Genomic DNA, 25,509 nt, shown 5'->3' with positions numbered 1-25,509 from the left:
TGTGGGATTAATGGACAGTATCACTAAACTGAAATGGCCATTTGCACCCCTCTTGTTCACCACGATAGAGCTGTCCCAGCTGGATTACCTGTGTCTGCCCGTTGGGGCACATTCCTCTGCATTGACAAGTTCTTGCCTGCCCTTTGGCTCTCTTTTCCAGATTTCCTATAGACCCACTCCCTTACAGTAATTATTTTTCTAGACAATTATTCTGGTTACTGTTTTCTTCACTCTAGTTCTAAGAACATATTGATCTCTTTGATTGGACAGAAGTGTCTTTCAGGCATCCCTGCCAGTGAGCATAGGGGAGACTCATCCATTTCATGTCAAGGGCTTTTTCTTTTTTCTTACATCTTCCTAACCCAACATATCAAAAAGTTGAAAGGACTGCATGGTGAATGCCCATGTCCCCACCACCTAGATTCCACAACTAGCATTTTACTATGCTTTTATTATCACATATTTATCTCCTGTCCTTCAATCCGTCTTGTTTTTTCTTGATTCATTTCAAAGTAAGTTGCAAACATCAGCAGACTTTAACCCTAAACATTTCAGCATGCATATCGTTGCCTAGAAATCAATACTTATTTATGATGTTTTAGGTAAAATTTACACAGAATAAAATGTACAGATCATAAGTTTACCATTTGATGAGTTTTGACAAATGTATACACCTGCATGACCCTAACCCTATCCTGATATAGAGCATGACCATCACCCTGTTGCCCTTTACAGGTTAATTAATTCCAACCTCACTCCCACAGAGGAACCTGCTGTTCTAATAACACATTCTTCCTGCTGACAATAGCTTTGGTTACTTTTTACTCTGGCTTTGAAAGCAGCCTGATCCTTATGTTTAGACCAAGGCATTTCCAAAATTCCCCAGCCAGCCCTTGGGAGGTTGGATCCATCCCCTCAGCTACATTTATTCATTACTCACTTAAGAGTGTGGCTTCACTACAATATTTAGTCTATCTGTGGCCTTTGCCTCTCTCCTCTAATCCAACTCTGAGCCTCAGATTTCTTCTCTCTTCTCTTTGGATTCATGGACATGTTTCCTCTTTCTCTTAATAATAATGAAGGCTAGCATTTATTGAGCACCTAGTAGGGGCCACACCAAAGCCCCACATATACCCCGTCTCTCTGGTGCCTTACAAAATGATAGTCCCATTTTATATACGAGGAAATCAAGACTCAGAGATCTGGAATAACTTGCCCAGGGCAAGGGCCTTTCTGATCCCAAACCCTCTTCACCATCTCATGACTTGGGGACCAGGAGTGTGGGGGCTGCTGTCCCCCTCAGAGTGCCCCTTGTCACGTGCCTCCCTCTGCTCTTCCCACAGCCGTGGTGAAGAATCCGCCCAACAACCTGTGGATCATTGCAGCAGTGCTGGCACCCATTGCCGTGGTCACAGTCATCATCATCATCATCACTGCTGTGCTCTGCCGGAAGAACAAGAGCGACTTCAAGCCAGACACCATGATGAACCTGCCGCAGAGAGCAAAGGTGCGGAAAGTGGGGAGGAGGGGCTCTGCCCACCTTTTCTCTTGGGGCTTTTGAGGCCTTTGCAAGTACCTTCAGAAACATGCTAACAAGCCCTCATCCTGAAGGAGGTCCTTTATTTATTCAGATTTTTAAAAAATTATAGCAAATAATACATAACATATAATCTACCATCGTAACCATTGTTCAGTGTACAATTCAGTGTTTTTCAGTATACTCCCATCATTGTGCACCCTTTATGTTTGTCATCAGGGCATAATAGCTAATGCTATCTAATAATGCTCGCCCTTAGCTGTAAGTACTTCTAAAGGCTTTACATACAGCAGCTCAAGCCTCACAGCAATGCTTTAAGAAAGGGCCATTGTTTTGCAGGTGAGGAAACTGAGGCACAGAAAATTAGGAGCTAGATAGACCTGAAAGGGGCAGTGGAGGTTATCTCATCTGACATCCTCCTTTTTCAGAGAAGTAGCTCTAAGATCACAAGTTAGTAAGTAGCAAAACTGATGGTCAAACCAGGTCTTTTGGCTCCTAATGCAGGGCTCTTCTGGGCACATTAGACTCTCAGAATTTTCCTTCTTCCATTGACTGGAGTGACTTGTCTTTGAAGGCTGCCGTGATGGGCAAGCTGCAGAGTGTTGCCCAGGTGGTCATTACACGTGGGTTCGGTGACTCAACTGGAGCCTGCCTGGGAGCACATCCACCCTGCACAGCCTCCACACCTCTGGTGACGGGGAGGGGAGTGGACTAAGGAAACTCCCAGTGCTAATTGTCCAGTTACATAGCCCCTTTCATGATATCCCCTCAAGGGAAAAACAGTGATCTGTAATACCTGATATTTAATTCCTTACAATTGGCTGAGCTCTTCTGGGTCTGTCACCTTGTCTGCTCATCACAGCAGCCCTAGAAGGTAGGTCACAGTCAGGGCAGGTTTTATTATTTTCACATTACTGTTGAGAAGCCCAGAGGAAAGAGAGGCCGTGGGGCTTTGTCCAAAGTCACATAACTAGCAGCTAGAAGGGTGACTCAAGCCCATACCTGTGTCTTTGGGCTCTTTCCACATTCTCCACGTTCCTGAGCCCTGAGATTTGGCAGGTAGACTCCTGCTCCATCAGTGACCTTCTGAGCCCTGTTCACCTGTGCAGGAATGGAGCAGAAAAAGGAATTTCAGTCCGCTGGAATACATATCACGGAGATGGTCTTTGCCAGCGGTCAGGCATGCCTAGTTCTTTCCGGATGACCACACCTCACTTCAGCGAAAGAAATCAATTGAATTTTATTGTTTGTTACACGAATTCACCTGTTGCAAGGCTGCAGTTTGATTAGATGCTCGGCTTACCAAAGAGGCAAACTCCAAGGAAGGTTGTTCTGTTGACAATAGGGCCCCCGCTTTCCAGAAGCAGCACGGTGTCGGGAATTGCCCAAGTGGTGACAGATACAACTGTTCCAAGAAGGGGTCTTTCATTGCCACCTTAGTTTAGTTACAATCTGATCCTTTCAGACATAACAGTAATTACCAGACTCTAACTGCAGCCGAGTCCAGGAATGCTAAATATGCCATACCGAGGGTGTAAATGCCAACTCTGTGTTACAGATTAAGCCAAAGTTTTATTAACTTGCCAAGGTGAGTTGGGCAGCACACCGATTTAGTGTACCTTCCAGCTTGAAAGCTGTTTGGAGCTGGAAGAGATTCATGTTTGTGGGTTTTCATAGCCCCTTTTATGTTCCTACCTGGTGAAATTGTGCTTGAAGAGATACGTGGCCGATGTTGAGAATCAAGCCAATTTATGTTCCAAGAGAAGGCTGAAATCACTTGTGTGTGGTGGCGCTGGTGGTTTTCTCCCTCAATGAGGCTGGGCTCCGCACTGTGATTTGCAAAGCTCCTTTATCACAGGAAGCCAGCAGGGTGGAACTGCCTCTTTCTTACTGCAGTCCTTCTGCCTCGCAACCCAGGGACACTGCAGTGCTGGAGAAGGGAGAGCCACCCGCGTCACATCTCACAACCTGTGTGTGTGAGCAGAATTCATTTAATGCCAAGGGAAGAGGCAGAATGAAAAAGTTAGCCTTCGTGACCAATCCGTAGCGCAGGAGGATGGTCTCCTGGTCTCCAGGGACATCACCACGTCGTTAGAATGCAGGCTGCAGTCCAGAGGACATTCCCCGGGATCCCTGCTGGGACTCAGTAATAGACTTGACAGGCTCAGAGGAGCTGAGGGCGGCTGTCCTGGGAGTCGAGGCCAGGGCGTGCATGGCCGTTACCCTAATTCAGAGACCGGGTACCAAAGGCATGACCCTGTTACCATGGCTGTCAGCTGGGCTTGTGTAGGTAGTGTTGAGAAAATGATAATGCAGCAGGGCCCGCTGTCCGGGCTCTCGTGACCTCCTTTCTTCCTGGTTCATTTCTCTTTACTCTTTGTCATTGGATTCACAGCCTTTGCCCAGTGTTTCCCTTCATATAATTGATGAGAACATGGCTCCCTGGAACAGGCAGTCTTACGGGACAGTAGGTAGGGCCACATCCAGATGCAGGATGGAGCATGGAGGGCCCACAATGGTTGGCATGACCATCTGCTCGGGACAGGTCAGTCACCCCTAACGATGCCCAGCTGTTTCCTCTTTTTCACATACTATCTGTGTGACCTGTACTTAACCTCTTTGTGCCTCAGTTTTCCCATCTGTGAAATGGGGATGATAACAGTGTTTCCTTATAGGTTGTTGTGAGGATTGAGTTTTCTAAGTTACTTGGAGCTGTGCCTGGCACATAAATATTACATACAAGTTGGCCTTTATTATTATAAAAGCCCTTTTTTCTTAAAAGGTCTGGATAACATGTCTACCTTTGAGATTGTTGGGGATTATTTTCATTTGATAATTTTACAAAATGTGTTGAAGCAGCTATAGATACTTCATTATGTCTTAATAGTATCAGGGGTCACTAGTGTGTGTCCAATGGCAATTAATTAATTTCATGATTTTCAAACTGAAGATTGAAAGACTACTACCTTGGTCAGAAGAGTGAGGGACTAGTCTTGAGTCTTTCACCACTGAGATGTGTGACCTTAGGCAAGTCACTGAACCTCTCTGACCTTTGTGTTTTTGCCTGTAAAATGAAGACTGTGATGTTTGACCTGCTTCCCTCATAGGGAGTTTGTGAGCACCAAATGAGGTGTCAGTGTTTTGAAGGCTGTAAGTACTGAGCATATGTGAGAATTGTTATTATTAACCTAATACCAGTGTCCACCCTGGAAGCTTGTCCGTCTTTAATGTCTCTGTTTCTGCTCACTCATCATCAACCCAGCCCCCTGAAGTATCTAGCAGATAACTTCAACACAGTGTGAAGGGTGAGGGGCTAAATCCAGGGAGAGTGGGGGCAGGAGGGAGAGGACCAGAGCCAGCTTGTTGCCCTCATTAGGTTCCTGGGAAGTCTTCGCCGCCATCAGAGACTCAGTTCCTCACAGACTAGCCAGCCCTGGACAGTAGCAGATGCCCAACCAAGATGGTAGGCTGCAGAAGGAGGGGAGATTCTGTGGGAAGAACCATCAGGCAGCACTCAGATGTCCTGGCTCCACATCAGGAGGAACTGGGTGCAAATCCCAACCCCACCACACACCCGCTGTGTGAGCCTGAGGAAGCTGCTTAACCTCTCCAACCCTCGGTTTCTTTTCTTTATCTTTAAAACGGAGAGTCATCATAATAATAGCAACCTCCTTGAACTGCAGTGCGGATGAAATGTTGTAACTGATGTTATGCATTCAGCACTGTACCAGTCATACCAATTGAGGCCAAAACTGTGAGCCCCTTGAGGGCAGGGACCAGCTATTATTCATCTTCGCATCTCCAGCACCAGACACAGTCTGAGGCGCAAGCCAGTGCTTTGTAACTATAGTTGGCACTACATTGAATAGGATAATGGGGGCAAAGGAGTGTTATGGAAGAGGTACCAACAGGAGGTGTGGCTGAGCACGTGGGTCCAGCCACACTGCAAAGGGCCTTAAATGCCTTGCTGGAGAGTTTGAGTATCAAACTCTTTCTAAAATTTTTTTCTAAATGTTCATTTATTTTTGAAAGACAGAGAGATAGAGTGTGAGCAGGGGAGGGGCAGAGAGAGAGGAAGACATAAAATCTGATGCAGGCTCTGAGCCATCAGCACAGAGCCCAATGCAGGGCTCAAACCCACGAACTGCAAGATCATGACCTGAGCAGAAGTCAGTTGCTTAACCAACTGAGCCACCCAGGTGCCCCTGAAACATTTTTTCTTTTTAAGTAGGCTTCGCACCTAGCATAGAGCCCAACACAGGCCTTGAACTCAACACCCTGAGATCAAGACCTGGGCTGAGATCAAGAGTCAGATGCTTAACTGACTGGGCCACTCAGGTGCCCCCCGCCCCCATGAGAGACTTTTATGGCAGAGGACATGACTTGATGTGGTTTTCAGAGAGATAACTTGAGAAGCTGGTCAAGGGTGAGCCTAGAAAGGATCTGAATAGAAGCAACAAGACCAAGCCAGGAGACAATGAAACCGTGGACCTGGAGAGAGAAGCTCAGCTCCTAGAAACACTGGCTGGAGGAGCAGGCAATTCCTTAGTCTAGGAATGTGACCAGGCTGTTCAAAGGCTCTGTTCTGTTTCATGTGCCACCATAGGAGGGAGGGAAATGAGCGGACAAACACTGATCCCGAAGCACGTTCCCAGATCCCGGCACAGAATGTCTGTGGTCACCGTTTGGGTCAGAGTGTGTGTCTCAGTAAAGAGGGAGGGCTAAGCACAATTTCCAGAGTGAGTTTCCCTGGGAATTGGGGGAACTGGCCATTGCAGAACTACAGACAGCCCAAATAAGGCTTCCAAATAAGGAAGCTTTGCTGGATTTAGCACTAAAACTCCATCCTGTCCTGAGATACAGTAGTAAGATTTGATGGGCTGGGCCACAGTCCTAGGCCGTTCCATCTAGCCAGAGCCTCTCTGTTACATTTCTTAGCTAAATTTACTGCTGAAGGAGGGAATGTCAAGTTCTGGTGGAGGTGAAGCTTCTTCCCCAAATTTTCTTTTCTTTCCTCTTCTTTTTTAAGTAGGCTCCATGCCCAACATGGAGCCCAAATGGAGCTTGAACTCATGAGTCTGATATTAAGACCTGAGCTGAGATTGTGGGACACTTAACAGATCAAGTCACCCAGGCACCCTTCATCCCCAAATTTTCTTGAAAAGAATCACTGATTTCTGTTTCACTGAGTCATGACTTAATAGGAAGGCAAATAATATTAACTAATACCGATTGAGCATTTACAGCGTGCCAGGTACTTCACTAAATGCTGAACATGCATTTACCTACTTAATCCATGCAGCATCTCTTTGAGATGCTTCCACTTATTTACACATTTGATCCTATTTGTCCTACACATTCGATCTCCATTTTATAAGTGATGAAACTAATGTGCCGAGAATTTCAGTATCTTCCCCGAGGTCACCCGGCTTAAATGTGGGAGAACCGGGATTGGAACCCAGACAGTCTGCTTTTTGGAACCCAGGAGACTGACCCCAGAGTCCTGCCTTAAATCTGTGTTATGATGCTCTGGGGCGTAAAGCAGAATAGAGACACTCCCAGGAATTATTTAAATACGCCTCTTGGTTTTTCATTGCCCCACTAATAGACATCTACTGGGCTTTGTTCATAGCTGTCCTATTCACTTGGGATTTCAGACATTGTGGAATAAAAACCTTGCTAATTACCCAGTAATGAATCATAGGAGAGTCATAGGTCTGGATTTGAGTGATTCCATAAATTACATTTTATTATTAAAGTTGTACTGCTTCACATGTGGAAGCACATTTCTTTCCCTCTGTTTTCAGAGCTGTGACTCTGCTTTCATACTCGTGGGTGGCTTAGGTAAAGCCGATCTGATTATCATCATTTCTCAGATGAAAAAAAATAGCGTTCAGAATTCCAGGGGCTTGGCAAAGCCCCAGACCCCTTACTATGCATAAAGCCATGTGAAAGTGGGGCTCAGGTATGACAAGATGTTCCTAGGCAAGAAATGATACAGGACCTATTTCATATATTAATTAAGAGTCTCTAATTAGCAGTATCCGGTGACATAAAATTGGTGGTTTAAAATTCCTGAAAGAAGTTTGTCCTCACACACATACTTGCATCTAGTTTACAGTATTCATTTTTCCAAGGAAGTCTTCTCTCTAGAGATTCTATAGCTACGCAGAATTAGCACAGATTCTGATTTTGCAGATAGAAATTATGAGGGAGATTTGAGTTAACTCTTGTTCATCAGAAAGCTAAGTATGGTCCTGTCACATGGAGTCTCCTGCTCATCTTCACTTAAAGCTGTCATTAGAGTCACACTTTGCCAGAAATGTGACCACAAATCTGTTTCCTCTTTGCAGCCTGTGCAAGGCTTTGATTATGCCAAGCAGCACCTGGGCCAGCAAGGGGCGGATGAGGAGGTGGTCCCTGTGACTCAGGAAACGGTGGTCTTACCGCTCCCTGTTAGAGATGCTCCTGCCTCTCAGGAAAGAGACATTGCCCAGGACGGAAGCACCATCAAGACGGCCAAGTCCACTGAAACCAGAAAGAGGTAGGCACGGGGCCAACTTCTGCCTCTCTCAGCAAGGGAATCATTGATGCTGAGAGCAGTGGAAGCCTCAAGTTAGTACCACTTTTCTCTTTGAAGATTCCTCCCTTTAGGGGTGCCCAGGTGGCTCAGTTGGTTGAGCATCCGACTTTGGCTCGAGTCATGATCTTGCTGTTTGTGAGTTCAAGCCCCACACTGGGCTGGCTGCTGTGAGAGCAGAGCCCGCTTTGGATCCTCTGGCCCCCTCTCTCTCTGCTGCTTCCCCACTTGTACTCTCTCAAAAAATAAAATCAACATTTAAAAATGAATGAATGAATGAGTGAATGAATGAATGAATGAATTCTCCCTTCAGGGTTGCCTGGGTGGCTCAGTTGGTCAAGCATCCAACTCTTTATCTCGGCTCAGGTCATGATCCCATGGTTTGTGGGTTTGAGCCCCACATCAGGCTCCATACTGACAGTGTGGAGCCTGCTTAGGATTCTCTCTCTCTCTCTCTCTCTCTCTCTCTCTCTTTCTCCCCCACCCCAGCTCATGCTCACTCTCTCTCCAAATAAATAAATAAACTTTAAAAAATCCCCTTGGGGTACCTGGACAGCTCAGTAGGTCATGATCTCGCTGTTCATGAGTTTGAGCCCCACATCAGGCTCTATACCAACAGCTTAGAGCCTGGAGCATGCTTCGGATTCTGTGCCCCCCTCTCTCTCTGCCCTGTCCCTGTTCACCTCTGTCTCTCTCTCTCTCTCTGTCTCAAAAATAAATAAACATTAAAAAACAAAAACAAAATTTCCCTTCACGCTAAAGTAGGTGACAGGAATCACAATACTTGCTTCTCATTGAGCCGTCCTTTGTAAGGTTTTACATCACTGATGAGCCATGACAGCAGAGATTTTGCTTTCATATTTATTACAACAGATGTGGCACTGGCATCACACTTAGTTTTTTTTTTTTCAACTGATCTTAAAAGCAGTGCCTTTGATTCAGTAGAGTTGTATTTTATCTGGCAGTTTTTTAGTCGTTTATGGTTTTAGTTCAAAAACTGTTTTTAGGAGTTTTTTTTATCATGAACAGAGCACTTTGACAGGCATAAGAAGGCCTACAGAAAGGTTTATGATTGGTTCCTGACCCCAAGGATCTCATGATTGAGAGACCGAGGGATAAATACCTGGAAACCAAGCATGATGTGCAGGTGCTCATGGAAGAGTCTGAATGAAGTGCTATGGAAAAGAAAGGATGAACTTAAATCTGGTGAGGGAAAGGATGGTGGAGGAGCTTATGTTTTAGCTGGACCTCAGAGGGTCAGTGGAGTGTCAGTAGTTGTGGAGAGGTCATTCACTTAATGGTGAATATGCCTAGGGTTTAGAGTTCACAATGGTTGGGATTCAGTGAAGGATGAAATCAGACGATAGGTGAAAATTGTAGAGGGTCTTTACTGCCAGGCTATGGAGTTTGACCTTTATTCTCTGGGCAGTGGGGAGCCACTGAAAGTTCTTCAGGAAGACAGTGATGTCCAGCCTGAATTTTAGAAAGACTGCTCCAGTGGCAGTGTGGATGATAGATGGGAGAAGTTAGGCTAGAGGCCAGGAGATTTGTTGTAAGGACTTTACAATAATATTATAAAGAGGTAATGAACTCTATGGCAAGGGGTGTTGGCTGGACAAACCAACTCCCATTGCCAAGTCCCTTCTCTGTTGCCTGAGACCACAATGGAGGCTAGAAAAGCTACATCATCCCTGCCTTCTTTCTTCTCTCCCTCGCTTCACCTAAGAGATATTAACTGACTGGTGTTTTCCAGGCACTGGGGAGACTGCAGCGAACAAGACAAAGCTCCTACTCTCGTGTGCTTACAATCCAGTGGGGAGAGATACACAAAAAACAGAGAAATAGATACATAGTAAGTTGGGTGGTGATGCATATGAAGAAGAAAACCAAAGGATGGTAAGAAGATAGAGCAATGGAAAGGGAGACGTGATGCTATTTTACCGAGGAAGTCAGGGAAGGCCTTTCTGATAAAAGTGGCACTTGAGAAAGACCTGAATGAAATGATGTGTAAGCCTCAAAGCTATCTTGCAGAAGAATGTTCTGAGCAGATGGAACAGTATGTGCAAAGCCCAGAGGAGGGAATTTCTTAACATACTTAGAGAAGAGCAAGAAGGGCAAAGAGACCAATGTGAACTCAGGAGGAAATGGTGGTAGATGGATCAGAGAAGTTGTCTGAATTTGATCATATTAGGCTTTTATTGACCAAAGTCGGGACTTGGAATTTTATTGTGAGTAAAGATCAGAAGTCATTGGAGGGTTTTTAAAACAGTGACATGATGTGACTTGCAGTTTTAAAGGATCACTCTGGCTGCTGTATGGAAAACAGACTGTATAGAAGTGGAGTGGAAGAAGAGAGATAGTTAGGAGGCTATTACAGTTGTCTAGGTGATGTACATGGGGGTGTGGGTCAAGGCATGGTGGTGTGAGAAGTGATAGGATTCTATACATGTTTTGAAGGGAGAGCTATAGTAACCCTTGTTTTGCTGGGTTGTTGGGAGGAGTGGAAATAGGGTGAATTTGCCATTGGTTGTATTGGAGAGGACTAGAAGAGAAGAAATTTGTAGGGGATGATCATGAGCTTGGAGGTCGGCATGTTAAGTTTGAAATGTCACTTAGACATTTAAGTGAAAGTGTTTGGAACTCAGCTAACTATGGGAGTCTGGGATTCAGAGGAGAGGTCCAGAGTAGAAATATAAATGGAGGAGTTGTCCGTATTTAGTTATTTAAAGCTGTGACACTGGATGGGGTCCCTGGGAGAGTATAGATAGAGAAGAGACCCCCAACCTGACCCCTGGAACATTGCAATGATTAGAGGTCTAGATGATGAAGAGGAATCAGCACAGGAGACCAAAAAGCATCAGGAAAAAAGTGCTGAGGAGGACAAAGCAAGAATGGAATCCAGGAAGCCAAGAGAAGGGAGAAGTTTGAAGGGGAAAGAAGGATTGTCTTTGTCAGATACACAAATTTTACACAGAGTCATGCCACAAGTCTGTGTTTTTCCTCCAGGAGCTCTTTGTACCTCAGAGGTACAGAGAAACAGAAGGTTGAGTTTCAGCCTGGGTAGGAAAGAAGGTTGAGGGGATGTGGGTGAGTTATCTATTGCTCCACAATAAACTACTCAAAAGCTTATCAGCCTGAAATAGCAGCCATTTATTTAGCTCATGATTTTTGGTGGGTCAGAAGTTTGGTCTTAGCTCAAGTAGGTGGTGGTTCTGGGCTGAACTAAGCTTGGTTAATCTCAGCTGGGCTCACTCATGTGTCTATAGTCAGGTGGTAGGTTGGCCAGGCTGGCTTGTTGATGATAACAACCTGGGGTGGCCAGGTAACTGGGGCCCCTTGCTACATGGCCTCTCATCCTCCAGCAGGCCAGCTCCTGCTTTCTCACAGGGTTGTTGCAGAGTTCTATGTATGGCAAGAAAACAAGCCCCCAAGGGCAAGCACTTCTCAAATCAGTCAAGTTTGCTAACAAGACACATGATCTAGTCCAGAGACAGCATGGGAGGAGGCTACCAAAGCTTGGTTACAGGGAGGTGGGAGTAAATTGGGATCAGACCTGCAACAGTCTGCCCCAGCATGAGGAGTTGAAACATACAGAAGCGATAGATTATTTATCTGAGTTGACTGGCAAGTAGAATTACCTACAGTAATTATTCTCATTATGATCTTTGCCAAATACAATAAAGGCATGCTAAAAACTTACTTGTCGGGGCACCTGGGTGGCTCAGTCGGTTAAGCATCTGACTTCAGCTCAGGTCATGATCTCACAGTTCATGAGTTCGAGCCCCGCATCAGGCTCTGTGCTAACAGCTAGCTCAGAGCCTGGAGCCTGTTTCAGATTCTGTATCTCCCTCTCTCTCTGACCCTCCCCTGTTCATGCTGTCTCTCTCTCTCAGAAATAAATAAAACAAAAAAATTAAAAAAAAAAAAAACTTATTTATCACCTATTAGAGGACACTGAAAAGAGGTAAATAGAATTGCTAAAATTAGAATATTAACATAGCACTGCTGGGAAGAATAAAAATTATTTTCTACCCATTCTACTTGAATGATTTAAATCATGTAAAGATTTCTTTAAAAAAATATCTTTTTGGGGGGTGCCTTGGTGGCTCAGTTGGTTGAGTGTCCTATTCTCGGTTTTGGCTCAGGTCGTGATCTCATGATTTCATGAGTTCAAGCCCTGCACTGGGCTCTGTGCTGAGACTGCAGAGCCTGCTTGGAATTCTCTCTCTCTCCCTCTCTCTCTTCCCCTCCTCCACTCACACCGTCCCCAGAAGAGGGGGACTATTGAGCTCAGTAGCCTAAAATTATAGCCTCACAGGTGGCATTTTCTTGCTTTCAGAAACAGTTTTGTTACTGTCATATGAGTGGACACACACATGAATCTCACCTTACGCTTTTGACCAGAAGTTTGAGTTAATGGCTCCATGTAAACATAAGGCCACAAGTGGATGAAAGAATAAAGCAGAGTTGGAGTTTCTCTCCAGAAATGTGTTCATTCATACCTTTCCCTGGAGTGAGAGTAACAGCCAGAAAATTGTTTCAGGATCAAATGAAGGAAAGAATATGCAAATGCTATGCTGTTAAGTATTTCGTGAATGTAAAAATAGGTTACAAGAAGGCTTTCCCCTTCCTTCCTTTCTGGACCTCAGTGAAAGCCTTGTTATCCTAATAAAACCAGCTGGAAAAATAGGTGTCATTAACTGTGAGGTTCTGAAAATAATCCAAGGGCTTATGTCTTCTCTTTGTATGTATATTTATACAGCCAGCACTCAGTGATCAAGTAGCTGTTGAGTAAATAATATGTACTTAATAAATTATCTGGGGCGCCTGGCTGGCCCAGTCAGTGGAGCACGTGACTATTGATCTCAGGGTTGTAGGTCTAAGCCCCATGTTGGGGGTATAAATTACTTTAAAAAACAAAATCTTTAAAAAAAAATTAATGCCTTATCCATGGGGCACCTGGGTGGCTCAGTTGGATAAGCGTCCGACTTCAGCTCAGGTCATGATCTCACGGTTCGTGGGTTCAAGCCTCGCATCAAGCTCTGTGCTGACAGCTCAGAGACTGAAGCCTATCTTCGGATTCTGTATCTCCCTCTCTCTCTCTCTGACCCTCCCCTACTCACGCTGTTTCTTTCTCTCTCTCAAAAAAAAAATTAATTAATTAACTAATTAATTAATGCCTTATCCATATTTTCTCAAGCTGCATTCTTTGTATTTCTTTCTTATGGTGAAAGAGATTTGGTGCCAAATAAACTGGGAAATGCTGGATTCAATAACAGGAGATGATAGGACTCTATATGGTAGGACTGATGAAGCCCTTGATATGTTAATGTGCATCAGGACTATCCAAAGAAGAAATATTATAAACAACATTTCCCAAACTTACACTTACCTGTGGAACTTTGGCAAGGACGTCTCATTGGGCTCTGCTGTTGTATGGAACCCTCTGGGCAGATTTTGCATTACCCCATGGATGTGAGTGGGCGCTGTCATTGGTCATGGTTTTGGGGCGCTGAAGTACATTTAAGAGTACAGAACTGAGAATTCTAAATACCCATAGGACGAAGAGGGAGAGGGGAGGGGAAGGACACAGAGCATCTACAAAGGTACATAGCTTCTACTTAAGAAGCTACTTACTTACTGGTTGAGTACTGAGTGTTATTCCAGTCAATTTTCCATTGTAGGGGCCTTTAGGTTCTGAATCTGAACAATTGACAGAGAAGAATAAATAGTTTGTTGAGGCCTCTGGATATCTGCCTCCTAATTGTCTCCACAGAAGGGAAGGCAGTTGGACTTTATGATGATCCAAGACCTGAGGGAGCATGAATGCCAGCAGGGGCTCTGAGAGCCCCTTTCCCACAGAGTTCCGGAAGACCAGAATCACCCCCCCCAACCTCCCACCTAAGGGAAGGGGAGAAGGCCCTGTGGCTTTCCCTGTGTGAGGCCCGCCTCATCGGAGGGCATTGTAGGACTTTGTAGGGGCTCTGGTGTGGGAGGGAGAGCCCTTACCTACAGGGGGAGCCCTGGTTTCCAGGACTGATTTGCCACTTCCCAACTCGGCTCAGGATAAAACACCCCGCCTCCTTGACCATCACATTCCTCACTTGCTAAACAAGGGTGACAGTCACCGAACCAGTGGCTTGTCATAATGATCCACTAACAGTTTTGAAAGCGTCTGCATAGTCCTTGGCACCTACTTGGTGCTTCTGAGGGGGAGCCCTTGGAGAACACGGTGGTGTCCCAGTAGCTCTGTGTACCAGTATTCCTGGCACAATGCCCAGCACAGAGCTGGTGCACATGAAGTATTTCCTCAAGAAATGAGTAGTTTAAATTGGTAGTTTCAAATATAAGTGGTTACCAGTTAACACGGTGAAAGAACGTGTGAGTGTGCACACGGGCAGGTATGTGAGAGACAGAATAAAGACCTCAGTGAGGGAGTGACTTAGGCTTTAGTGGCCAAAGTATATTCTGTAAAGGGAATAGGCAGAGAGAACCGTGTGTAATGCACGTCCCTGCAGATGCCACGTGAATCAATGCTCTGCAAAGTGCTGTGTTTTAAAAGGAGGGCATACTTACAAACGCCATACCGCCGTTTCCATAGACACTGGGGGTTAATGGAACAGAGATGGGACCTGAGGGCTGCACTCACTGAACTTCTCTTCTGAGGTAAGCGCTTCACATAAATGATGCACTTCACAGCGAGCAGCTGCTTAACCCACGCGGCAGTGTGGGGCTTCTCGTGTTTTCTTTTCCTGTATCGGTTTTTTGCGGATAAAACCAGAACGAAAGGCGACAGACATAAACTGTGCAAATAAAATAACCTTGAGAGGAGGCTGCTGGAGTCAAAACTCACGGTCTCCCTGTTGCTATGGTTACTTCCAGCAGGTCGCCCAGTGAGAATGGCTCTGTCATCAGCAAGGAATCAGGGAAGCCCAGCTCAGGGAGGCGCTCGCCCCAGAATGTAATGGCACAGCAGAAAGTGACAAAGGAGGAAGCACGGAAGAGAAATGGTGAGAAGCTCTCCTTACCATCACCACCCCTGGGCCCCTCCCACACACACTTGCACACATGTGTGCTTTAGCCCTACTTTCTTCTCTCTGGTGTGCCCCAGAAAGGTCAGGAGAGTCTGCTACCTACCTCCTGGGGTATCGCCTCTCCCCCTTCTCTGGATTATTGTGTCTCACGCCCTCTGCTCCCTGTTCTCACAGAGTTGAACAGCACCTTAGAAAAGCTCTGTGCATCCTGAGCTGACATTTGCTTTGAGATGTCTCTAGTTCTTGGCTGAATTGACAGGATTCCCAGCCACAGGTCCACTTGGATGGCAGCTCTCTGACTCACTGCTGGTTTTGGAGATTACCCTCATGTTCTTGCCCTGACTCCCTTGATAAGTCTTCGGGGCTCAGTCTCTTACAGTAAATCCGGATGCCGCCAATCCACCTCTCCCGGGAAAAATAACACAGTAATAAATCTGTCATCATAAAAATCAGCCCATGCTTCTGCCTTTAGTCTCCAGGGAAACGTAACTGTTTGGTTTCTCTCTCACACAGATCTTTTCCCTCCCTATAAAGGATGGGTGTTGGGGTTTATTTAAAAGTCGTCGGAACTACCTTACTGTGTGGCTGCACTATCTATACATTGCGTCTGTCAGACATTCTTGTGTGTCCCCTCCTCCTGGTCCTACCTTTGTCCTGACCACCATCTCCACGCGCCCCTTCCATGTGTGATGCTGGCTGACTGGAGCCCAGGTTCAAGTACCTGGTGCTGCCACTCAGATTAGAAGAAATGGCTTTCAGGTTTCAATGGGTTGTTAGGTGGAATCCTACAGAAATGCCACATGAAAAGCCAGACAGCCTGGCATGCGGGTTAGCTGTGCTTCCCTTTTAAAGGAATTTGATGGAGTGTGGTTCAGGGACTCTCTCTTGGAGATAGTTCCAGAATATTCTTTTGGGTTTTTTTTTTCTGACCCAAAAAAGAAAGACGAGGAATAATGTTACACAATGGATTTGTCTTCTGCAAGGAAAATGTGATCTCCATTCCCATTTCCAGCCATTATATAAAGCACTGTTTTTAACTGTCATACTGATTTGATTCTTGAATTTCTTCTGCTACTGAATTCCCCATGGTCTGTAACATAGAGTCTGTGCTTTCTGCACCAGAATCAGGGTCTGGCATGTGGGGTTTTCTTGGAATATCTACCCTACCTGAGACCACCAGCAATCCTACCTACCACCTCTCTGCCAAGCCAGCTCACAGAAGGCTTCCCAGAAATATAGGAAGTCAAATCAAAGTCTGTCTTCCCACACATGTCCCATCACCCACCCAGGCCCTCAGATGACCTTGAATTACTCAGTATATGTCTTCCTCAGACATTCTTACTATGCATATGACAACACACACAATCTTTTTTGTTGTATTGCTTTGTTTTTTAATAAAACGAATCAATGTACATACTGTTCTGTGCCCTTTTGCTTGGTTAAAAATGTACAATGTACAGACTCCTCTGTCAGTAAATCACATTTACAAGATGATGCCCTTCTCTGTCCCTTGCACTTGATCCACAGAGGAGGAGGGAGCAGGGCCTGTTTCAGACCCTATCACTATGCACCCTGGCTGGGGAGACACTGACCTGCCCAAAATGTTCCTGCTGGCCTTCCGTTCTTGTTTTTCCACCTCTCTACCTGCCTTCTTATTGTTTAGGTCACTTTGATTGTTTAAATATCAATCTCAGAAATAACAAGAGCCGCTTGCATGAATGAAACCCAATTACTGTGCTATGTTAAGGTTTTAATATGTTTGTTCTATTAAAAAGCCATCCTTTCTCCGGGTTTATGATGCTTCATTGCATTTTATTTTTTTGCCAGAAGGAAACCCAGTGAGTTTTCAGGGTTGGCCGCTTCTCTTGTACCTCAGGTTCCCATTCAGGGAGGTTCTGCTTGAAATTTTCACATAGAAATGATGGGACCAATTTGTTTAAGGTGAAATCCAGTAGATGTGAAACCCATCAGAATTCTGAGTGGACCTTCCATAGCACCTACATTTATCCTTTTCTTAATCATAGGACTCTACATTCTCATATATCCGCTAGGTTAGAGTTCACCAAAATATCAGTAGTATATTTTATTGGATTGAAAGATAAGCTGAAGGGAGGGACGGAGGGAGGGAAGGAGGGAGGGAGGAAGGGAGGAAGGTAGGTAGGAAGGAAGGAAGGAAGGAAGGAAGGAAGGAATTCCTGATTTATGGAAGTTAAAACCAACAGTGAAAGTAAGACACAACTAGATTGGGGACAGTAGCATTTATGATGATGCTGATGTGATGGTGTCTAGGACACTTCCACAGGTTAGCTGTGGCCCTTTCCTTTAGCATTCTCCTACGTTTTTTTCCTTTAGGGACTAATTATGCATCAAATATTCCCACCAACTTCCTGTACTCCCACACTTTAATAAATCAATATTTAATGTAATATCTTTTTCTGTCAGTCTTTTGGCAGGGGGCAGGATAACTAATTATTTTTCTTGTAAACCTAGAGGGATTATTGTACACATCTGAATCTTATTTGAGAATAAGGATGGGCAAGAACTGTAGTTTGTACAACTTCCGCGGTACAGCTATGCTCTCTCTTTACTCTGCCCACACAGGGTAGGAGGTGAGAGTGTCACAACCCAGAATCAGTAAAACTGCTCTGTACCATCTCTTCACCCTTTGCATGGTTTAGTGATCACAGAACTTTTAACTTTACATGTTCACCTGTTTTGCAGGTACTGACAACTAACAACAATCTCCTTTTCTAAGTCAGGAAATTGTAGTCATTCCTTACTTCCTTCCTCCATTCAGAAAACCCTTATTAAAAGCCAACTACACATGAGACATCCTTAAAGGCAATAGGCATCTGCCTTTTAAAGGGTAGGCAAGAATGAAGTCTATATTTCAGGGGCAGAGATGGGGACAGGTTAAATCAACGCAAGTCAGCAGAGATAAGTGCTATGAAGAAAGTAAAACAACAAGCCGGTGAGCAGGTTATTTTAGATTCGTGGATAAGGAAGTTCTTTTTCAAGCTGCAGCTGAAAAATAAGAAGGAACTAGGCCTGTAAAGACCTAGGGAAAGAGTATTCTGAGAGGAGAGAACACCTCATACAGAATCCCAGAGGTGAGAACAAGCCTGATGTAGGCCATTCAGGAAGGCCATTGTAGCCAGAGCAGAGTGGATAAGGCGAGAGGTAGGAAAGTTGCTCAGCCTGGTGGTGAGGGGCAACTCACAAAGACTCAGGGTTTTTTTCTGAGAGAGATGAGACTTTGGAGGGTTCTGATTGTAGGAGTCCTGTGATCTGGTTACCTTTTGAAGACATAATCATCCTGGCTGCTGTGACTATGTATCTTAGGTAGGACAACAAGAGTGGAAGCTCATAGGAGAGAGGTTGTTTAGGTGTATTAGGTATTTATCACTGCGTAACAAATGATCCCTAACACCTGGCAACCAAAAATGACAATCCATGTTTATTAGCTTGTGTTGTCTGTGGATCAGGAATTCAGGAGTGGCTTAGTTGGGTGGTTCTGGCTCAGAGTACCCCAGGAGGTCATGGACATGATATTGACCTGGGTTGTAGTCATCTAAAGGCTTGGCTGGGACTGCAGAATCCACTTACAAAATGGCTTGCTCGCATAGTTATTGGAAGCAGTCTCAGTTTCTTGCTGCATGGACCTCTTCATAGGGCTGTTTGGGTGTCCTCATAATATGGTATCTGACTTTCCCCAGAGTAAGTGATCCACTAGAGAGCAAGGTGGAAGCCACAAAGTTTGTTGTTGTTATTGTTGTTTTTAATGACCTAGCCTTGGAAGTAACACACTGTCATTTCTGCTATTTCCTTTTGGTTACACGGGTCAGTCCTATTCATCATGACCGTGAATATCAGAAAGCAGGAATTAGTGGGTGCCATCTTGGAGGCTGGCTGCCGTAGATGGCTTTCATAGTAGTTGTCCAGGTCTGACAGGCAAGAATTGCCCAACAAAACTCTACTCTAAAAGATGTATGAGTAGAGATTTTCTTCTGTCATTGGCTGTTTGGTGGCCTGCTATTTGCAAATAAGTCCACAGAACCACGAAATACTCCAATTCCAGCCCGTTAGACTATGAGGTGTTTTGAACCCATTGTAAAATAACAATTTACTCAGCTTAATTTGACAAATCTATGATTATGATAAAGTGACAATATGATACGAACCATGTGTTTCTCGGTAATTTAAATGACATCCCAATCTCTTGAGCAAGTAGTAGGAGAGATGAATACACTTCTATTACATTCATATTTTATAGAATACCTATGTTGCTCCCAAAGTGCCTACTGGTCTGGTTGTTTGAACAGGCTTAATTTATGTCTTGCCCGGCCATGCTCGATAAACTGTCATTCTTAGAGTTACCTAATGGGATTGTGCTTTAAGCACAAGTCAATCAGCAAGATACCACTGGCCCTGGAACTTCCGCCAGCTTAGTTATGGAAGCACGAGGCAGACTGGCGTCTTCCAACAATCAGGGCAGAATTCTCTGTCAGAGGGGAGAATTACTTTAACAGAGCGTAGGCAGAATTCACCCTATTTAATTAGGGAAGTTGTCTATAGTTTTAAATTAGTTTCTCTGGCAGCTATTTCTTAGCTTCCTTTTGTTTCGACAAATGAAAAAACCCAAACCCAAATTGTTGGAGAAGCAGCCTTGAGAAAGAAAACAATAAACCAAGTGTTAGCAGCAATTCCTGTGGCTGGTTGACCAGGGAAGACTTATTACCCTAACATGGCACAAAAATGAGTGGCTTTGGTGGCATAGACTGAACTGAATGCTGTTATTCTTTTGACTGTCATATTGTTAAGAATCGTTGCCAGGTTTGGTCAACCTGTACTTTTCTCATCTCTCATCTCCAACTCCAAAAACATTTTGTCACAATTTTGAAAGAATGGTTTTTACTGTTTACATTCAAACCTTTATGGTTCTTTCCTACCCATTGATCATGCAGTGGAGGAATGAATTGTATAGATCTTAAGAGAAACCCTTGAACAATAGCGAGCCCTTGGCAAAGAACCAGGTGCTGTTGTTGCTGAGGTCACTTTGAATAAAGTCATGTCCTTAGGCATTGTGCCTTAACACACATTCCCCCAGGATCATGCAGCTCCCCTACACAATAAAAATCAATGTGTTCATGTTGTGCTTCAGTGCCTGCGAGTGATGAAGAGGAAGGAGCAGTGCTTTTTGACAACTCTGGCAAGGCAGCTGCCGATCCCTTCGACACGTCCTCTGGATCTGTGCAGCTCATTGCGATAAAACCCACGGCCCTCCCCGTGGTGCATCCCACTTCGGACCGGAGCCAGGAGTCGGCCATCCTCAACGGTGAGGTGAGTACCTGCCGACCCAGAGCGAGGGAGAGCCAGTGCAGCCAGGCCTTTGGGAATTCAGACTCAAAGACTCCACCTGGGAATGCAGGCTGCAGGTTGCATCCAGGAATACAGGGCTCTATCGGTCATTTTTACCTCCGTGTGCACAGGCCTTGGGGTGGGGGGGTGGGGTGAATCAGGACACGAGTCACCTAAAATGAGTTTGCTGGGTGATGTTTTTGAGGAATTTTTGCCTTTCTTAGGAAGCCCAAGGGGACTTTTTAAAAACTGTAGTTATGGGGGCACCTGGATGACTCAGTCAGTAGAGCATGTGACACTTGATCTTGGGGTTGTGGGTTCAAAACCTGCATTGAGAGTGGAGTTTATTTTTAAATTATGGGTTTTTTAAAACTGTAGTTATGGAGAGAGACATCAGAAATTCTTCCCCACCCCCTTACACACAACCTTCTTCCTTGTTTGGTAGCTCTCCTAGACTATTCATTATGGGTGCCAGTTGTAGTAGGATGGAAGGGGTTTGAGTTGATAAAGAGCCAGCAGAGATACCATGGTACAGACAGGAATGTGGTCTGCTACATGGGCTTTGAAATGACTTTTTCTCCTTTTAGCAAGCTTGAAACAACCCCCTGACTGCTTCCAGGAGGCTATCACTGCATATCATGGTGTTAATCCATCTTCCTAAGAGTCTGGAAAAATTTGGTAACATACTCCAGAGAATGATGATTTAACCAAAGAAAACAGAAGGATGGATGGAGAGTAGGTAGGGGTGGGTTAGAGAAGAGCGAGAGGGCAAGCCAGGGAAAGAGTATCTGCCATTTCTCTACCTCCCACAGCAGAATGGTCAGTAGGCTGAAAATATTTATGAACTTTTAAGAACATGTGATGTGAAACTTGCATGTGAACATTAACCTCACACGTGCATATATGCACATACTTCAGTTGTCTGTCTTTGTCCTGCTGTTGTGTTGACTGTTGATTTCATTTGTTTATACTCTGCTGCTGTTACCTACAATGTGTGGGAAATTTCCAAGGTTTTAAAGCCTTTTTGCCATCACACCTCAAGGAACATGCCAGGCCCCTGTATATCTTGGTGTTGAAACTATATCAGGAGCTAATCCTCATTCCCCCATCTGGGTCACATAGGATTCAGGAAGCTCCTCTTGCTTTCTGGATGGGAAGACTGAGCTGGCATAAAGGTGTTATGGGTTGAAGTTCATCAATTTTGGGGTTGTTTTGTTTTTGGTTTATTCCTTTACTGTTCTCTTTCCCCAAAAAGGTGCTCCCTCACTCCCAGGCAGATGAGGGAGGACAAGACTTTATGCTGGAGCCACCATTTAGTTCTCCTTCCCCCATCCCAGAGCCAGGGAGGGGAAGTGACACATAGGGAAGATGGATGGAAGAAAGGATAGATGGATAGAGAGAGAGCCAGAGAGAGTAGGATCAGGAAGGCGCTACTCCAAGCAAAGCCCCATTCCTTCCAGTCTTGCCTCTGGAAGTAGAAGTGGCATGACTGACCATTGGGGCCAGGGTGGTGCCCAGCTGGGTCACAGCCCTTTGTGGGGTACTCCAGTAAACATCGTGGATTCTCAGCACCGCTGGTGCCTAGTGTTTCTGTGGTCACAGACACCTCTTGGTCTTCTTGGCCTTGATTTCCCAACAAACCAATGGTGGCAGGAAGGGGTAGGAGAAAAAAGCACCCCTACCCTGGGAGCCTCACAAGCTGTTTCAGGAGAGCAGCCCCCTGGCTTGGAGGCAGCTGGATCCTGGACGTGGCTAACCCATGCATCATAAATGCTCTTATTGAGGGGCATCCCCTGGAAGACGGCATCTGGATCCCAGAACAACCATGAGGGGCTGTGCATTTCAGGGGCCACCCCCTAGTAGGCTGGGCCAGTTGAAGGTGGGCACTGGGGATATAGGATATGGATAGTAGTGGGGTCAAGGGCATTGTCACATTGGGAGTGTAGATAGGCAAGTAGGAGATGGGCAGCTGCCCCCAAAGTGAAGGCCTCTGACTTCCACTGGTCACCCGCCTAGGCTCTGGGGTACTCTGCAGTAAGTGGAGAGGCAGGCTCTGTGCTCAGGGGAGAGGGGTGAGAGCCTCCTGGTCCCCCCTGGAAAGTCTTCCCCTCTGCTCTGCTGAGCCTGGGGAAGGGACAAAGGGGCCACAGAGGCCTCTCAGAGGACAGCACTGGAGTGTGCACCACCTCCTCACCACTGTGCCCAGAGCCAGCTGGACCTGGGATGCTCCATGGTGACCCCTCCCTGGGGTCCCCTAGCAAAGACTTTATGCTAATGCCCTCCCTGGGTGGTGGCTGGGAAACGGGGAGCTGGTATCATCAGCTATGCAGCATGTAAGGGCTCAGGTCCTTGGCAAAGTCTCCCCACATGCCCCTGCTCTGCCAGTGCCAACACAGGGCCGTGTTGTACGACCCCAGCCCTTCATCTGGCATCAGGCTCACGATGACCACTCAGAAGTTGCCCTTGACCTGGGGCTTCCTGGCATCTTTAGGCACCTTGCGGGAACCTTGGTTGGAGGAGAGGTTGTGGCAGATGGAATCCTTCCAGCCCTTACAGTCATCCCTGAAGAAGGGAAATGTGGCTTGGACCTGATGGATAAGCTGGGCCAGCTTCAGCCTGTGGGAGGGTGTGGCCTGGACCACTCAGGCAACCATGGCCACTAAGTAAGTGTAGGAGGGCTTGTTATGCCACAGGTATCTCTGCTTCCTCCCCTTGGGGGGCTGGGAAGACAACTCCAACCTGGGAAGCCCCAGGCATGGGTCGCTGCAGGTCCCCATGCAGGGGAGGCAAGCAGTGTGGGCAGGGGCCTGGCCCTGTGGAGGGTGCAAGGCAGGGGGGCAGTGTGGTGAGGCAGGGCTGGGGGCCTTAGGCCCAAGGTTCATCCATTTTTAGAAGGAACTGGTTATAGACTTACAGAGCACTTCTCTGCCAGTCTTCCCATTTTTTAGACAAAGAAACAGGCCAGAGGGTCAGGTGGCTTGCCCAGAGTCACACAGTAGTTATTGTGATAGCCATGATACGATGTACAGGTCCCCTGTATCCCTGTCCAGTGCTCCTTCCCTCTCTCTGACTCACTGTGGCCCATTAGTGAAAACTAGCATTGTGCTTAAAAGAGCACAGACTCTTCAAGGATTTGAATCCAGCCTTTCTACTTACTCTTCTTGTGACCTTAGTCAGGTTAGTTCATTTTTCTGTGCCTCGGTATTTCCATTTGTAAAATGGGGCTATTGGGAAGATCAAATGAATTAATATAAGTAAAACCCTTAGGACAGTGCTTAGCACACAATAAGTACATTATCATTGGTATTATTATTATTATTAGTCAGCCAACAAACAAGGATTTGTTGATCATTTATCATTTTATATTTCTTGGTTCTATAATTTGGGGACCTGTATATCTTCTCAAAGCCAGTCACGCCCACCGAGTCTTTTGTTGGGCACACTTCTGCCACGAGACAAACAGCCCAGTGATTGCAGACCTCTGAGGTTGTCACTGATGCACTGCTAACTGCTCTTGATCAGGATGTCCTGCCCAGTGTGGACCTAGATAATGGCTGCCATGCCTGGATCTTTAAACCCCACCTTGGCTATGTGAATATGGGGACATATTCTAGATCTTAGCTAAATTCAACATATCACTCCCTTTTTCTGCCAGGCCCATCATCCCATCCCAGTAGGAGAACAGATGAGCATTTTGCCTGTCCAGAAATGGATACTTGTTCCATTTTGGTAGTTAAAGGAATGGACCTTGCTGGCATTTGGATTGGAAAAGAGCCCTGAACTGTCCTCTGTAATTTGCTGCCTTGTAGCATTTAAGGCAGATTGTCTTATAATTTTCTTCCTTCTTCTCTTATGGTTGACTTGTTTCAGTGAAGAAACCACAATCCCAAAGCCATAAATTTTCCTTTTATGAATTATGGGTAATTCTTTTAAATATTATTTTAAAGAAAACATAATAACCGCATAGAATGTTCAGAAGAAAAAAGAAAAATCACTATAATCTCACTGTCTTAGCACATCCTGTTTTCATTTTCTGTACCTCCTCCTCAAACTTTTGATCAAACTCATATATATGTTAGAATCTTCTACAGACAACTTCCTATCTTGTATCTTAAACATTTGCAGTATTGCTGTGGCCTTTGGGATGGTGATTATGAGGAGGTATCCCACTGATTGGAAAAGTGATCTCCCATTGTTCAGATCTTCCAGATATTTTTTGGTTTTAGTTTTAGTTCTGGTTATTATATCAGAGTTCTGGTTATTATATGTTATTATATGTAAGCGGCCGACTTCAGCTTAGGTAATGGTCTCACAGTTTGTGAGTTTGAGCCCTGCATCAAGCTCTGTGCTGACAGCTCAGGGCCTGGAGTCTGCTTTGGATTCTGTGTGTGTGTCTCTCTTTCTGTGACCCTCACCTGCTCACATTCTGTGTCTTTCTCTCTCTCAAAAATAAATAAACATTTAAAAAAATTCAAATGTCTTTATTCTGACAGAATTTTAGATTGACGTAAGAGTTGCAATCATAGTACAAAAAGCCCCATCGGCTCTTTACCTACCTCGGGTGTGAACATCTTACGTAACCACAGAATAATTATCAAACCGAAAAAATTAACATTTGTACTCTGTGATTGCCTAATCTGCAGACTTAATTTGAATTTCACTGGTTTTCCAGCTAATGTCTCTTTCCTGTTCCCAGGATCCAGTCCAAGATCCCACATAGCATTTAGTTGTGTCCTTAGTCTCCTCCGGTCTGGAACGGTTCATCAGTCATTCTTTGTGACCATTCTTTGTCTCATGACCACTGGCCAGTTATCACGTACAATGTCCCTCAGTCTGGGTGTGTCTAATGTTTTCTCATGATTGGATTGAAGTTATGCATTTTTGGCATAACTACGGGGTGAGAGGCCCTTTTGTCAGCATCATATCGGGAAATACGTGATACTGATATGTCTGATTACTGGGATATTAACTCTCATCTCTGACTTGGAAGCTCTCTTGGA

At 45.3% G+C, this 25,509-nt stretch overlaps 1 protein-coding gene across 4 annotated transcripts in view; it reads left to right on the top strand.

The window, feature by feature from the left end:
• Positions 1 to 25,509, top strand: part of KIAA1549L (KIAA1549 like) — a 255,126-nt gene that overhangs the window by 176,181 nt on the left and 53,436 nt on the right. For 2 of the 4 annotated variants that reach the window (XM_039233362.1, XM_039233359.1), the window contains exons 11-15: positions 1,344 to 1,507; positions 3,933 to 4,082; positions 7,891 to 8,081; positions 15,000 to 15,127; positions 20,313 to 20,491. In XM_039233362.1, coding sequence (XP_039089293.1) covers positions 1,344 to 1,507; positions 3,933 to 4,082; positions 7,891 to 8,081; positions 15,000 to 15,127; positions 20,313 to 20,491 — 812 coding nt within the window. The remainder of the gene's footprint in view (positions 1 to 1,343; positions 1,508 to 3,932; positions 4,083 to 7,890; positions 8,082 to 14,999; positions 15,128 to 20,312; positions 20,492 to 25,509) is intronic. The other 2 variants (XM_039233360.1, XM_039233361.1) reach the window with 2 other exon arrangements.

This window comes from Hyaena hyaena, unplaced genomic scaffold (genome assembly GCF_003009895.1).
Source record: "Hyaena hyaena isolate Hyena2069 unplaced genomic scaffold, ASM300989v1 scaffold_74, whole genome shotgun sequence".
Classification (NCBI taxonomy): domain Eukaryota; kingdom Metazoa; phylum Chordata; class Mammalia; order Carnivora; family Hyaenidae; genus Hyaena; species Hyaena hyaena.
This window is presented reverse-complemented; position numbering and strand designations above follow the sequence as displayed.